The 15,865-nt window shown below is 35.6% G+C and overlaps 1 protein-coding gene and 1 long non-coding RNA gene across 7 annotated transcripts in view; one reads left to right on the forward strand and one right to left on the reverse strand.

Moving 5' to 3' along the window:
• The window catches only part of LOC127174155 (uncharacterized), a 42,356-nt gene that overhangs the window by 5,775 nt on the left and 20,716 nt on the right, over positions 1 to 15,865 (reverse strand). The window contains exons 1-5 of one of the 6 annotated variants that reach the window (XR_007828846.1): positions 9,925 to 9,992; positions 6,431 to 6,847; positions 4,339 to 4,617; positions 3,948 to 4,140; positions 169 to 239 (exon numbers count right to left, since the gene is read on the reverse strand). This is a non-coding gene — a long non-coding RNA (uncharacterized LOC127174155). Of the gene's footprint in view, positions 1 to 168; positions 240 to 3,947; positions 4,141 to 4,338; positions 4,618 to 6,430; positions 6,848 to 9,924; positions 9,993 to 15,865 lie in introns of those variants that run through there. The other 5 variants (XR_007828849.1, XR_007828845.1, XR_007828848.1 and 2 more) reach the window with 5 other exon arrangements.
• Positions 10,072 to 13,502, forward strand: zfp36l2 (zinc finger protein 36, C3H type-like 2). Its single transcript, XM_051124465.1, has 2 exons — positions 10,072 to 10,312; positions 11,067 to 13,502. Exons 1-2 carry the CDS (start codon positions 10,100 to 10,102, stop codon positions 12,165 to 12,167), a joined length of 1,314 nt encoding a protein of 437 aa, XP_050980422.1. The 5' UTR covers positions 10,072 to 10,099; the 3' UTR covers positions 12,168 to 13,502.

Consider the following 15,865-nt stretch of genomic DNA (forward strand, 5'->3'; position numbering starts at 1 on the left):
ACTTGTAAAAAGCAGTATTTTACTGAATACTGCTTCACCTGCTTTACTATAAATATAATTTTTTAAATTATTTACTTTGTGGTAATCAACATTGTACCACAAATGCTGTCAGTTTAGTTTAAAGGGATAGTTCATCCAAAAATGAAAATTCTGTCATTAATTACTCACCCTCATGTTGTTCCAAACCCATAAGACCTTTGTTCATCTTCGGAAGTCGAATTAAGATATTTTTGATGACCCTGCATAGACAACAAGGCACAGAAAGGTATTAAGTAACGTTAAAATAGTCCAAGTAACATCAGTTGTTCAACCTTTTTATGAGGCTATCCCTGGTGAAAAAAAACAGCATATGCTGGTTAGGTATGTTTCGATGCTGGTTTAAGCTGGTCCTTAGCTGGTCATGTTGCTGGTCACGGACCATCATAAACCAGCAAAGGACCAGCTTAAACTAGCATCAAAACATACCTTACCAGCATCCCAGCATCAAAACAGAGAAACTACTCAGCAATGGTGTTGATTAATGGACTGGCACATGGTTTGTCTAAAAGCATATTAAAAACACCACATAGACATTTAAACAACACAAAAATTTGGATTTTCACTACAGGGGGACTTAAACAATTACATCATGTTGACAACTTCATGTGTGGTGCACTTGGAATAGAATTTTCTTTAACTAGAGGGTTACGAAAAAGTTACTTGAATAATGCTGTAGTTACATTTTTGACTAGTAGAAAAAATCCGTTCTCAAAAAAAATCGAGATTTTAATTTTTTGCCATATCGCCCAGCCCTAAGTGGAAGAATGCACATGCATACGTTGTTAAAGATGTTATTTTTGCTTTCTTTCCACACAAAAAGTATTCTCGTAGTGTCATAAAATTAGGACTGAACCACTGACATCACATGGACTATTTTAACAATATCATTACTGCCTTACTATGCCTCGAACATGGTAGTTTCCTTGCTGTCTATGCAGGGTCAGAAAGCTCTCAGATTTCATCAAAAATACCTTAATTTGTGTTCCAAAATGAAAAAAAGGTTTTACAGGGTTGGAACAACATGAGTATGAGTAATAAATGACAACATTTTTATTTTTGAGTGAACTATCTGGACTATATCTTTAAACTGGGTTAGGTGTCAGTGGCTGTGAAGAAAACGGCCTGGCACCACAACACCCACCCCATCATGCAAACCCCCTAGTCCAACACACATAAGCCACACACGCATCACTACCCTCCATCACTACTTTCCGAGCATCCCGTCCCCTCTCGCAGCTATGAATATTGAAGTGAAACACTAATAACAACATGTTTGCATTGTTGCGACTGCTTGGTCTCAATTATTTACTGGTGGACTCTTAATGTGACCACGTTGGGCTACAGACCAGCGCACAGCCTTTCCCTCAGTCAGCTCTACTCTGCCATGTCACCTTAACCGTGTCACTACAGCTTAGGCGCAGACGGGGGTCAGAGTTCACTCTGCCAGGTTGCGTAAGTTTACGAGGAGGTGAGGTCCAATCAAGCATGAGACAGCTTTTCACTTCCAGTGTCCGTTAGGGCGCCTCGGCCAACCAGCTCCAGCGCCCCACACATTAATCCACTCAGCAGCATTAATGCATCAAATGAAAGTTTTATGTGCCGAATAGTCAGCAAATAGTCACTGCTTTTAAGGCACAAATAAGGCCAGGGTAAGCAGTTGTGTGAACATGGTGTGCTTTGGTTTTTACTCTCTCATTGTGAGATACTTTTCAGCCCACACCAACTTGAGGTGTTTCTTCATATTCATTTATGACCAAAAACACTGATGTGCACATTGGGTCCAAAATTCCGACCATTTTGAATTGGATTTCTAATTTAAACCTGCTAATTGAAAATGTTAGTATTTCAGCAGTTCTTTCTGGTCCTCAAATCTGATTGGCTAAGAGGAGTGCAATATTCTAGTGATAACAGCATTCCGTTTAATTTCCACTTGTGGTAATATTTACAGAGAGTGTCATAGTGGATGCCTAAATCCACTATCATTTTAAAAATATACTTTTTTGTGTCACGGGATGTAGTTTTAAGAGTTGTTTAGACGAGAATGTACAGTAGTTTAGACTTCAAATATGTGGTTTGTTAATAAAGATAATGTCTGTTTGAAAATTTGCCTTAATGTTCTTAGAGATGTGAGCTCCAGGGCGCCAGCGGGCATTCAGCGCTCATTTCATTAATCATTCTAATAAAATATTTGGCAACATTTTATATCTTTTCATAAATAATTGTAACCCAAGTTAAAATGCATTTTTATATTTGCAGATTCTAAAATATGTTGTTTGTCATGTGCTTTAATGCATTATACTTTTTAAAAGTGTGTTCAATGAATATTATAATAAATATTATAATGTATTGTAATTAGGATTACAAATATTTATGAGACCATACAAAGCATTATCAGGTGCATTACAAGGCATAATTTCTGCATTAAAAATCCTTTTTAATGCATTATACATAAAGGCTTTAAATAAAGTGTTACCATAATTTTCTGTCAAATCCTAAAAATATGTTACCTCAAAATAGTATTTATTTAATAAATAAAGGTATAATAATATTAACAAATAATAATTACAATATTAATACATTTGTTTTACAATTTTTTAAATCCTAAAATTTATTACCACTATTATCTTAAAATAGTGCAGAATCTGAAATATTAAAGAAATAAAAGTAGCAATAATAATGATAATAATGTAATAATGTATAATAAAAAATATTATGCATTAAATTATGTATAGTATTATAATGCATTTTAACTTTGGTAACAATTATTTATAAAAATATATAATGTGTGTTATAACATATACATTGAGGATAACATTATTAATACATTTATTTATTTATTTATTTTTAAATACTTCCCTTATTTACCATGAAATTTACATGAAATCCAGCTAAAAAAAATTTGATAAAATAATAATAAAATCGTCTCACATGGGAAAATGATAGCGTGACATTTTTTAAATAATATATTTTCTCATTTTTAATATTCTTTGTTAAATATTTCTTTTTTTATTATTTAAATATTTTTAAATAATGGCTAAAAGTAAAATCTGACAAAATGCTAATAGAAAACTGTCAAAATGTGCAAAGTGCAAATGACATTCAAAATGACCAAACTGTATTTTTATGATTTGTATTCCTCCTTTAATATTTTTTGTTAATTATTTCCATTTATTGTTTAAATATTTTACCATAACCTAGACAAGAAATCTAAAAAAAGTTGATACTAATTAAAAATTGACAGTCAGAAAGTTTCAAATTTCCTTGTTTATTATTTAAAACATTTCATATTTACCATAAAATGTATATGAAATCTAGCTAAAAACAATTAGAATACATTATAACATACATTATGAATAACAGTGTTACCAAAATTATATTTGTAAATAATAATCTTTAATATTGCATTTATATTTAACAAATATTTCAGATTCTACACTAGTTAATAGTGTTTTAGGATTTCAAAATTTTAAAACAAAGAATACTAATAAATTATGAAATTATAAAACATTCTCATAAGTTCGTTTTCGACATGTTCTACTATATTGTAAAGACTAAACTGTGTCCCAAGTATAGCCATTTTGATGTAAAACATGGCCCTACTGCCCTCTGGTGACCTGTGTAATATTAGCATGCAGATAAATCAAAATCAAAGATGTATTGGTTGGATTACAAACAAATAATACATTTAAAATCTACCTGTATTTTTGACTCTTAAATGCATTATATTGACAATCCTAGGCTTAAATTGTCAACTTGTAGCTGCAGGCACATTTTACCCTCTTTAATTATACACATTTTAACTCTTTCTATTATTATATCATAACACCCCAAGCTTAATCAGCCGGTATAGTCTCACTCATTAAATTACTGATGTATATTATGTATGTCATTTTTAATAAAGTACATACTTTAGAATGTGAAAGGAAGGAGCTCCATTGGAAGTTCTATTTCATCAGCAGGGGGCGGTGTAGTTCCAGCCATAACATCCACACATACAGTTTCCAAACCGCTTGTTCTATGTAGGGATGCCGGAGCCTAGCACTGCATCTCATATAGGCGGGAAAACACCCTGGATGAATGAATAGTCCATTGCAAGCCCTTCTAAGACAGGTCAGGTTGAAATAACAATTCAGATATTATGAATGAACATAAGAGTGATCAAACACCTGCATATTGTTATTGTTTTCAAATTAAACCTTACAAATAATCAGCAAAAGTATTATTTTATGTCACCACAATATCATCTAACTATGCTACAACAAGGACAGCACTCGAGCTTTTAGATTTAGGTTCATCTACCTTGACGATTGCCAGTTAAACAATGTGTAAACAGAGCAGTTGTTTTCTCATCTGTCTTGTTGATGTATCCAGGGAACAGCTCAGAGCTGGGCACGCTTTGGGGTGTGGTGATGGTGTCTTCGATGGGGATGTCCAGGGCACCTCCTTCGGCTAGTGTAATGAAAGGCTGCCGGGCTGTGGCTAGGCCAATAGGGCACGCTGAAGCCCAGAATACCAGCTCTGTGGCATGAAGAGGAGGGAGGAAAAGCACCAGTTTAGGAGTGACTCCCAAAATGTCATCTGAAAACAAGGATGGGTGCATGCGTGTATTAGAATAAATTGACAAAATGAGATAAAATGCAAATTAAAAAAAACTGTAATACAAGGTAACATGAGAAAATATTTTTGTTGACATTTTCCGCCATGCTTCAAATATTTCTTTATTTAATTTTTCTCATTTTTACCATAAAAAAACAACAAAGTCTGCCTAAAACAAAATTCAATAAAATGCTAAAAGAAAACTTTTATGAGTAAAAATGACATTTTTTTTAACAATTTTTCCTCCTTTTTAATATTCACTGTTTAATATTTTATTCTTTAAAACTTGTCATATTTACCGTAAAATAGACTAAAGGTGAAATTTCATAAAATGCTAATAGAAAGCTGTATTACAAGTGGGTGCATGTATATATTAGAATAAATTGACCAAATTAGATAAAATCCTAATAAAAATAAAAAACTGTACTACAAGGTAAAATGAGAAAAATATTTTTTCGCCATTAAATATTTATTTATTTACATTTTATTCATATTTAGCATAAAAATGACAGGAAGTCTGGCTAAAACTAAATTCAATAAAATGTTTTAGAAAATTGTTTTATTAATGAAAATGACTAAATATATTTTTGTTATGGTTTCCCCCTTTTTAATAACTCTTTTCAAATATTTTATTATTTAAAAATTGACAAAATCTGGCTAATAGTAAAATTTGATAAAATGCTATTAGAAATTAAAATTAGAATATAATAGACTGTCTTACATGTCTTAAGAGAAAATGACATTCAAAATATTCTTTTCATTATTTCCCAATTTAAATATTTTCATATTTACCATTAACTAGACACAAAATCTAAACAAAATTTGATAAAATGCTAATAAAACATTTTCTTACAACTGAAAATCAGTAAAAGAATACATGTCTAAATGTTCATCCTTTTTATTATTCTTTATTAAATATTTCCCTTATTTAAAACATTTCATATTTACCATAAAATTGACATGAAATCCAGCTAAAAACAATCAGATAAAATGGTAATACATTTCGTTTTATAACGTGTTTTCTCATTTTTAATATTGTTTGTTAAATATTTTCTTATTTAGTATTTAAAACTTCATATTTACTATACAATTTATATGAAATCTGGCTAAACGTAATCAAATAAAAAACTGTCTTACAAGTGAAAATGACATTTAAAATGAGAAAAATTTTATTCTTGTTATAATGTCTTTTCCTCACTTTTTATGTTCTTTGTTAATTATTTTTTAAATATTTACAGTAACTAGACAAGAAATCTAAACAAAAGTAGCTAAAATGCTAACAGAAAATTCTTACAACTGAAAATGGCAGTCAGCATGTTTCAAATTTCCTTAAAACATTTCATATTGACCATAAAACTGACATGAAATCCAGCTAAAAACAATTAGATGAAATGCCACTAAAAGAAAAAATGACAGTGTGACAAAAATTATATTTTTTGTAGAATGTTTTCTCCTTCATTTTAATATTCTTTGTTAAATATTTCCTTATTATTTAAATAATTTCATATTTACTATCAAACTGACGTGAAATCTGGCTACGAAGTACCTTAAATGAACCTTAAGGTCAACGTAAGCAAAAAAAAAAAAAAAAACTGGCTAAAAAAGAATATTGCCACAGAGGAGACGCCTCTGACGATAATAACACATAGGAGCAAGCTGTGCTTAGTAGCAAGCGAGCGGCGCAGACCGACCCAAACCGGTCTCATCTCTGTGCAGGCCCTGGGTGCTGCAGCAGATGGAAGCTGGGGTTAAATTCAGCTCTGGGTGTAACCGTACATAAACAAGCTGAGCAGACCTCAAACATGGCTTCTAGATGCTCTACGGCCTGTAGGGAAGATCCTGGGGCGAAAACAAGGGCCCAAACCTGACACCGCTTCCACATTCAGCAAGACGTCATCAGCAGCAGCATCTTCAAACAGTCGGTGTGACTCGACACAGCAACAGTACAGACGGAGAAAGAATGTTCAACATTACCATGTGTTGTCGTGGAAGACAAGAAACGTTCCCTTATGGGCCGTCCTCTCTACCTAGTGGTTGCCTTGGACACACATTGTGGACATCACAAAGGAGCCAGTGTACAGTCCTGTGCAGACGCCTTGGCAGCCGCTCTGGCCATAGTAGCGATGTTCCCTCTCTGTGCAGTGATGTAATGTTTTGGAATGATCGGAGCAGCTCAGCGAGAACCGGAGTCAGTGTAATGGATGAGTGGTTTCTGTGGAAAGAGTTTTGTTTTAGAGTTTTCTTTTATTTTTTTTGCCGGGTAGATTCAGTTGTCCACGGACCGTGGTGGATCGAAGGCTTGCAGTTTGCGTGTAATTTAGAGCTCTAAATTGAAGGTTTGTAGCCAAGAGCTGCATCAACTATGATTAGTGTTCTTCCACTTTCCTATCCACTATGAGCAGTTAATCTTTCGTTTATATACACAAGTTGAAACACGCAAAAGGAGATGGCCCTGTAACTCATGTAACATATTACATAACACACGGGTCTAATCATCCTACATTTGGGATGCCACTGTGGTGAGGACTGCTAAGAGCAACTGCCAATTTAAAGTGATGGGAATTTCACATGGACTCAACTTAAATAGCCACTGAACTAGGAGCCCACAAACAGAGCTTGTACAAGGCAGCTCTCCTTTCCGTGAGTCAGTGAGTTTGGTGTGGAAACAAATAATGTTTTCACTCAGTGAAATTATACGCATACGTTTAACCAGACAGGCAGACGGCATTCTAACCAATTATGAATATAATAGAGTGGGTTTACTGGTCAAACTAGTCTCGGATTAAAACAGATTTTCAAATGTCCGCAAGCAAAGTCGTTCATAAGGCTACATTCAGACTGCAGGCAAATGTGGCCCAAATCGGTTGCTCAAATGTGACTAAGATCTGTTCTTATTATGACAGTGTGAACAGCACAAACCACTGAAATCTGATCCTTTCAATTCCAATTTGTGCCACTTCCATATGTGGTACTAACTCCGACACAGATCAGATGTTTTGTAATGCGAACACAGTCTGAACAGTCATATCAGAGTTCATGTGACTTTTATGTCACTCTAGAATAGTTTAACATTCGTCATGATTCTGTGCTCATGGGAGTCACTTCAAAGGTTTGTACATACCCAAAGTTATCAAGACAGTTGCAAAAGGTAGTCAGTGGAAGTACAGTAATGTGTCAGAGCTCGTAAGTATTAAGCCTACAGTGACAACTGTATATACACTGCCCTCCAAAAGTTTGGAAACGCCTTAGAAAAGTGGGGTTTTGGACAATATTGGCATGAATCCTTTTTAATTTGTGATAATTTTGCATTGACAAGGGACAACACAAACTATGAAAACATATTTTATTACATAAACAGTTTATACATAGAAAAAACAAACATTTTCGATTCATCAAAATATCCACCATTAGCAGTTATTACAGCTCTGCATAATCTGGGCCTAAATTCATTGTATTCCAAACTTACTTGGCAATCAATTGTTGAAGCTATTAAGATGTGCTGACCCAAAAATCTTTTAAAAACCTGGGCCAAGTTTAAACCAGTAACCAGGCATCACAGCTGGCAAAGGGGCATGTCTGACTTTGACATGTATATATTGCCATTATTATGTAATCAAAATGAAAATTATTATTGCTGGTCTTCAATGATAACGTCAAGTTACTTTAATGTATTTGCACCAAAAAATGATAAGAATTTATGCTGATGTTGTCCAAAACCACACTTTGCCAAGGGTGTTTCCAAACCATTTTTAAACCCTGCGCTCTTCTGTCACATCCTTGTCTTTATTTTTAATATTGTCTGCATAATTTCACTGCCTTCCACGGCAGATCACATGATAAACAAATGCATAATCGCTTACTTTATGTCCTCCGTGTTTACTTCTGTATAACATTGCGCTGTGCAAATGTTGCCAAGTCCACAGTTTTTCAGCAGAATTGGGATACTTTTTCACTGTTGCCGTGGTAACTTTTCAACTCTGTGGGTTGAAGCGACCCTGTTAAAGCAATATTTACCCCTTCAAAACAATGACTGTACTAGTTTTGTGCTAGTTTTGAAAAGCAATTGAGCAGATTTTTTTGTGAAAACCTGGCAACTCTGTTGGTATAGAGGGTTGCACTTGAGTCAAGGTTTGGTCAGTTACCCAGATCTGCGGCCATACTGGTGATACTCGGATGTAAACAACAGCATGGATTGCACGGTTAATGTATTACTTAATGTTGTTCTGCTAATTTACTCTGTCTAAATCATGAAAAAAAAAAACATGTGGAAGCTGCTAAATCATATAGTGAAGGACTCAGTAAGCAGGAAATGGCACAAAGTTTTTGACAAACTAAAGTTAACAGGTGGTAAAGATACGTACCAGCAGTTATTAAGATATTAGCCTAATATTTCAGCTACCTGACTGGAAACGAGAGAGCAAACATGAATGTTGTCAAGATTCTTGTCCTGGAAATCATGGTTCAGTTCACCACAAACGTCTTTTGATCCACATACAGTTTTTTGCACTCTTCTCCTAGATGTGTTATAACTTTTGGCAGTCTACAATACTCCAAATGTTTTTTTTTTTGTTTTTTTTCCGGTCCGACTGATTAGTACAGCCCAAAACATGACAATAATTGACCATTTTCAGAAGCAATAATCAGAAAAAATATACGAGTTTCGTTCGGTTCAGTGGCATTGTTTACGTTCAGTGCCACCAATATGGCCGACTGATGACACCTTGTGAAACCACTCTATGGTAAGAAATGTTTCTTCAGCTCCAAAACAACATTGAACATGAACATTGAAAATTTTGCTACCACAAGTATAAATTACATTTTAAAACATATTAAGATATCATAAAATAAAATATTTTAAATTGTAATACAATTTCACAAAAGTATTGTTTTTACTGTTTTGATCAGATACAACCTTTGAGAAAATTAGCCATCTTTCAAAAACATTAAAACAATCGTAATCTTCATTTTTGTCTGTTAAATTCCACATAACAGGTTAATAATCTATTCCAAAAACTGCAAAACCAGTCACAATGTCAAATCATATTTGAAAACAGGGGGCACGAGGCTGCAAGACCTGAAATTAATGTCAAATAAGGGAGGCATGACTGAGAACCACTAGTCTGTATTAGACCATGTAAAAATCCATAAACAGCAATATGCAGTCAGTGGTACATTCTCATAGATGTGCAATTCTGGACGTAGTTTAGACAGAGACACTTAAAAAGGAAGAATCTAGTGACCGACCTCTCTCGGGGAACTAGGGGAGTAGGAGAATCGGATTTCAAGTACCTGAGTTGAATTTATGTTGTGTTGATTGTCTTGAGGCAGGCAAGAAGTCTTGAGGGGGGAGTTAACGAAACCACGCGAAGGGAAGGGCGGGACTTCGGGCAGCGCACTGTTGAAACTTTTGAGCTCCGCCCTTTAACAGCTGCAACGCATTTATACACATGTGCAAACTTTGCCCATGTACGACACTCCCCAAAACCTGTGCGGCTCAACTCCAAAGAACTCCAGCGTCTTTCCGACTCCGTTTGAAGAGGCAAACCCCATTCAGCCGTGGATTTCTCCGAGTACACAAGGATCCTTCTCGGTCCGGAAACTTTTTTCCCTCCAGAGCTGGAACTCACTACAGAAAATGTCTGCTTCGGTGCTCTCTTCCATATATGATTTCGACAGGGTAAGAGTTTATATTTGACTTAAATTCACTTCTGCTGTTTCTCAGCTTGTCTTAGTATTTCGTTTGGTCTTGGTTTGTTTTGTCAGTTTATCCGCGGTGGCAAACTTGTAACTTGAGAGCTCCGTGTTTACTCACTAGTCTTATGTAGCACATAATAATGCGTTGTTGGGAAACCGGGAGTCTTGAAACACATTTTGTTTAAACTTCTGTAACTCTGTGTTACAGACTTTGAGTTTATATCCACACACACACACACACATATATATATATATATATATATATATATATATATATATATACATATATATATATATATATATATATATGTATATGTATATGTATATGTATGTATGTGTGTGTGTGTATGTATGTAGGTAGTTTTTGTAATATATTTCTCAGACACAAATTGTAAATGTTAAGTATAAGGAGAAGTGTTGTGACGTCCTACCCCCTTATATCAAGCTCAGTTGTAAACTTTGATTTTAGGTTTTGTGGATGAATTTGTATTTAATCACGTTTAAAGTAATATCATGCCAGCACTCTTTCATTTTAAACCTCTCAGTTACAATATAAAGGAAATGTTTCAACTCCAGACAGCAAATAAAATTAAAAACAAATACAGAAATGCATAAACCATAAGGTCTGTCATGACCATAACAGGTTTTTACTTCTTTTGTTGTTTTTAAATGTACACAATACCACCTAAACTTATTTGACATCCATGCTTAGGTATTCTCTGTTTGTTTTCTTTCAGGAAAAAGTCCCAAATTCAAATGCAATCTATCTCCAAAACGTGCTGGAAAAGAGGAATGTCGGGGTCCCATTTGCTGCTTCCAACACCAACAGCAACAGGTCTTTCAGTTATTTCAGGAGTAACTCAACAAACCACATGGACTTCAATCTGAGCAACAGGCTCCAGATCGGTTTCGAAAGCTCGACACCTGCCTTCATGAATAAAGAAAATAAATTCAGAGACCGTGCTTTCAGCGACACGGGAGAACGCAGTCAGCAACTTCAGGAAATTCTTCAACAAAAACCCACCTCTCAAATCAACTCAACCCGCTACAAAACCGAACTCTGCAGGCCTTTTGAGGAAAACGGCTCGTGCAAGTATGGCGAAAAGTGTCAGTTTGCTCACGGCTATCACGAACTGAGAAACCTGTCCCGCCACCCGAAATACAAGACGGAGCCGTGTCGTACATTCCACACTATCGGTTTCTGCCCGTACGGCCCGCGCTGTCACTTCATTCACAATGCGGATGAGCGCAGAGCTGCCTCGAGTAATGCCCAACCGAGGCTCAGCAGGGAGATTGGCGTCTTGGAAGAAAAAGAGTCATCGAACCCATTCCTGAGACCGAGGGAAAGACCGAAGCTGCATCACAGCCTGAGCTTTTCCGGCTTCTCCAGCACCTGCAGCAACGAGTCCGCTTTGATTGACAACCCGACATCACGAACGCCCCCTCCGCCCACCTGCGCGCTCACTCCCAGTTCGCCCTGTCTAAACGCGTTCACGTTCCCAGATCAGGATCTTAAGGCTTTTCTTGCCCCCATCATCCCGCAGACCCAAAGTGCTTTTACCCATCAGAGCAGCGGTGGGTTGTACAGTAACATCCAGAGCAACGCTTGCCCCCCGTCGCCACCTTTCAAAATGAGCCACTTGCCCTCCATGCATCCGCTCTCAGAGTCTCCAGTGTTCGATTCTCCACCAAGCCCGCCGGATTCCCTCTCAGATCCCGAAGGGTACCTAAGCGGCTCTTGCTGTTCCTCTGGCACAATCAGCGGCTCGGAATCGCCCAGTATGGACGCAAATAGACGTTTGCCAATCTTCAGCAGGCTGTCGATTTCAGACGATTGACTTGCTATTATTGTTATAGCCTTTTATCCAAGTAGTGCCAACATGAGTTTCAGGTCAAATATCAATCTCATCCGTTGGTGTTCGTCTCATGATTGAGATCTGATTAGATTTCAGTAAGATTTCTTCTTTCTCATTTTTCCTTACAATGACATACCAAGATGATGGCTTCAACAGTCCTAGAAGTGATCTTGGGAAAACATTCCATAAGTTTGGAAGGGGTGTGAGAGCACAAGAACTGGGACGCATAAGTTGGTCATGGAATGTCATTGCAGATTTTCTTTTTTTTTTTTTAAACTGTGTGGTATCATTGCATTTTGCATCATGCTTTGAAATCTATTTAACTTATTTATTGTCATGTGAAAGTATAGCCTTCAAGGATAAATTGAGTCCGTATGGTATTTATCAAATCTAAAGCAATACACTTATATTCCTGTTTAAATTGTGATCGCCAATATTAATCTGGAAACCGTTGGGTTTGTCTCACAATAATATATTTTTGTTAACTCGTTTATTTTACTGTAAATAGGTAAATAATTTAAGATTGTATGCTATTTATTTCAATTTTGTTTACTGTGTGTGTGTGTGTATATATTAAAAAAGTGGGAGCGACTGATGAGGTCACGCTGTGATTTCTTGTGCGGGAGGGAGGGAAGCGTCAGGATCTATGGGCATTTGTAGAATGTAGCTTGTCTTATGAGGTCTTTTTGGCCGTAAAGAACTAACTCACACCTGCGAGTATGACTGTTTCCGTTTTTTTTTTTTTTTTTACCATCGATAACAACCAAAAAAAGTATCCGTTTGCACACCGTTCCGTAACGATTGCTAGTGCCAGAGAATGTAGCACTCTCCTATCTAGAGGTTAATAACTAGCTAATATGTGCCTGCTGGGGTTGAAAATCCCACATAGTTTAAACTAATAAAGCAGTTGCTTTGGTTTATGTCTAAAGCCAATCAAATTGAATGTAGCTCATAGATCAAGATGCCTTTTTTATGGTGACTGAGATGCTTTTTCGTTGTTTATTTTTCTACTTTTAGAACATTTGAACGCACCATTCCTAACGAAAGATACTCTGCCTTTCAACTGTGCTTCTCTAGAAATGCTGACTGGGGGTATTAAGTTTTGTAGTGGGTTAATAACTATTACTTTAACTTTTTAGATGAAGTAAAGCAACACTGAATGTAACGAATGAACGTCAGCTGGAGTTGGAGTATGTATAGAAAGTGTGCAGAGTAAACTTGTACTGTATGTTTTTTTTTGTTTTGTTTTGTTTTTTTTAAATAAATAAATAAATACATTTTCATAGAACTTCTAATAAAGGCATTTTTTGAACAAGATCTGCATGTTTCAAGGGGTTTTTATTCCACAGGGCTTATTCATGCAGTTTCCTGTAAATAGTCTACTCTCTATTCCAGTCTGTTTTCCCGCCCTCCTGCTTTTCTTTCAGGGAAAAACAGCTACTTCAATGTCCTAGCGTTTGGTCTCCTCTCCTGACAGAATGTTCAATAGAGGCCTGCTTTGTGCGAATGGCAGAAAGTGAAGTACGAGGGGGGGTGTGGTGGCCTTGCAGTGGAGCGTTCAAAGGAATCTTCACTAGAAATAACCGTTGGTTTATACAGATGTGTTCGGTATCATAGAAAAGCAGCCTAAGACCCTTCTGCAGTTAAAAACTCTCAGTGCTTATCGTAAGAAATGCAATTAGGAAAACACACTCAGACATGTGTATCAGTGTTAAGGGTCTGCTCGTGAAGATAAGGCGCTTTGTAAATATTTACATACTAAGAACTTTTTAGACAAGGCTGTTTAACTTAGAGTGTTGGTAATGGATGGCCTCTCACAAGCATATGTGTGATAAACGGTCAAATGATTAGCATTAGCTTATATGTACAGATATATGTACAGAGTAGTGGGGGTTCTTTGCGTGTCAATGTGCATGTGCAAAAGAAAGGTTGTCAGCCATTAATGAACCACATCTCACAAAAGCAGGAAACCACTCTGTTCGCTGATTAGGGACTCTTGGGAGCAGAGCTATTCCTCTTGGATATTTTCCACTACACCCCTCTTTTGTGATTTATGTGAAGTAGGCTTGAGGCACAAGGCCATTTTTCAGATATGCATACATACACTTTGTCAAACTTTGAGTCAGAGAGACTTATGTTCTTTGACAGCCATTATAAACGCTAAAATTATCAGGATCTAAACACCATGTTCTCAGTTAATAATATAATTTATTTAATAATATAATTGTTTAATTATATTGTTTTATTAAACTGCACTATTAAAACATTAGTGTAAAATTCATTTAATGATATAATATAATCATAACCCCCACTACTATGACATACACGAACACTGGATCCTGGATTTTGAAATTCATTCATCATACAAAAGTATCTGCAAAATGTTAATTATTTTAACAAAATAAGAGTGGTTATATAAAATTCATGTTATTTTTTATTTAGTACTTACATGAAAAAGATTTCACATAAAAGACGTTTACATACAGTCCACAAGAGAAAATAATAATTGAATTTATAAAAATGACCCTGTTCAAAAAGTACATACGCTTGATTATTAATACTGTGTTGTTACATAAATGATCCACTGTGGGTTTTTTTGTTTAATGATAGTTGATCATGAGTCCCTTGTTTGTTCTGAACAGTTAAACTGCCCGATGTTCTTCAGAAAAATTCTTTAGGTCCCACAAATTCTTTGGTTTTTCATTTTTGTGTATTTGAACCCTTTCCAACTGTATGACTGAACTGAGGGACTCATATGCGACCATTACAGAAGGTTCAAACGCTCACTGATGCTTCAGAAGGAAACATGATGCATTAAGAGCCGGGGGTGAAAACTTTTGGAGTTTGAAGATCAGGGTAAATTTAACTTATTTTGTCTTCTGGGAAACATGTAAGTATCATCATCAGTAGCTTCTGAAGTTTAGTACTACATGAAAAAATATGATATTTAGGCAAAACAAGAAAAATGTACACCTCCTCATTCCATTCAAAAGTTTTCACCCCCGGCTCTTAATGCATTGTTTTTCCTTCTGAAGCATCAGTGGGCGTTTGAACCTTCTGTAATAGTTGCATATGAGTCCCTCAGTTGTCCTCAGTATGAAAATATGAATCTCAGAATCATACAGTTGTTGGAAAGGGTTCAAATACACAAAAATACTGAAAAACCAAAGAACCTGTGGGACCTGAAGGATTTTTCTGAAGAACATTGGGCAGTTTAACTGTTCAGGACAAACAAGGGACTCATGAACAACTATCACTAAACAAACAAACAAAAAAACACACTGGATCATTCAGGTAACAACACAGTGTTAAGAATCAAGTGTATGTAAACTTTAGAACAGGGTCATTTTTATAAATTCAATTATTATTTTCTCTTGTGGCCTATATGTAAAGATCTTTTATGTGAAATATCTTATTCAGGTCAGTAATAAATAAAAAAGCAACATGCATTTTGTATGATCCCTCTTATTTTGGTCAAATAATTAACATTTTGCAGATTCTGCAAGGTGTATGTAAACTTTTGACTTCAACTGTATGTGTGTGCATACACATATTAGTCTATAAGTAAAACATAAATTACAATAGTAAGTTTTTAATAGTCTCTACTGGGTGTGGCTGTTTTTAATACAAGAGCACTTAGTTTGAAATTTTGAGGAACAGGATTGTGGCATTGAAGGATA

This window comes from Labeo rohita, chromosome 12 (assembly GCF_022985175.1).
Source record: "Labeo rohita strain BAU-BD-2019 chromosome 12, IGBB_LRoh.1.0, whole genome shotgun sequence".
Classification (NCBI taxonomy): Eukaryota; Metazoa; Chordata; class Actinopteri; order Cypriniformes; family Cyprinidae; genus Labeo; species Labeo rohita.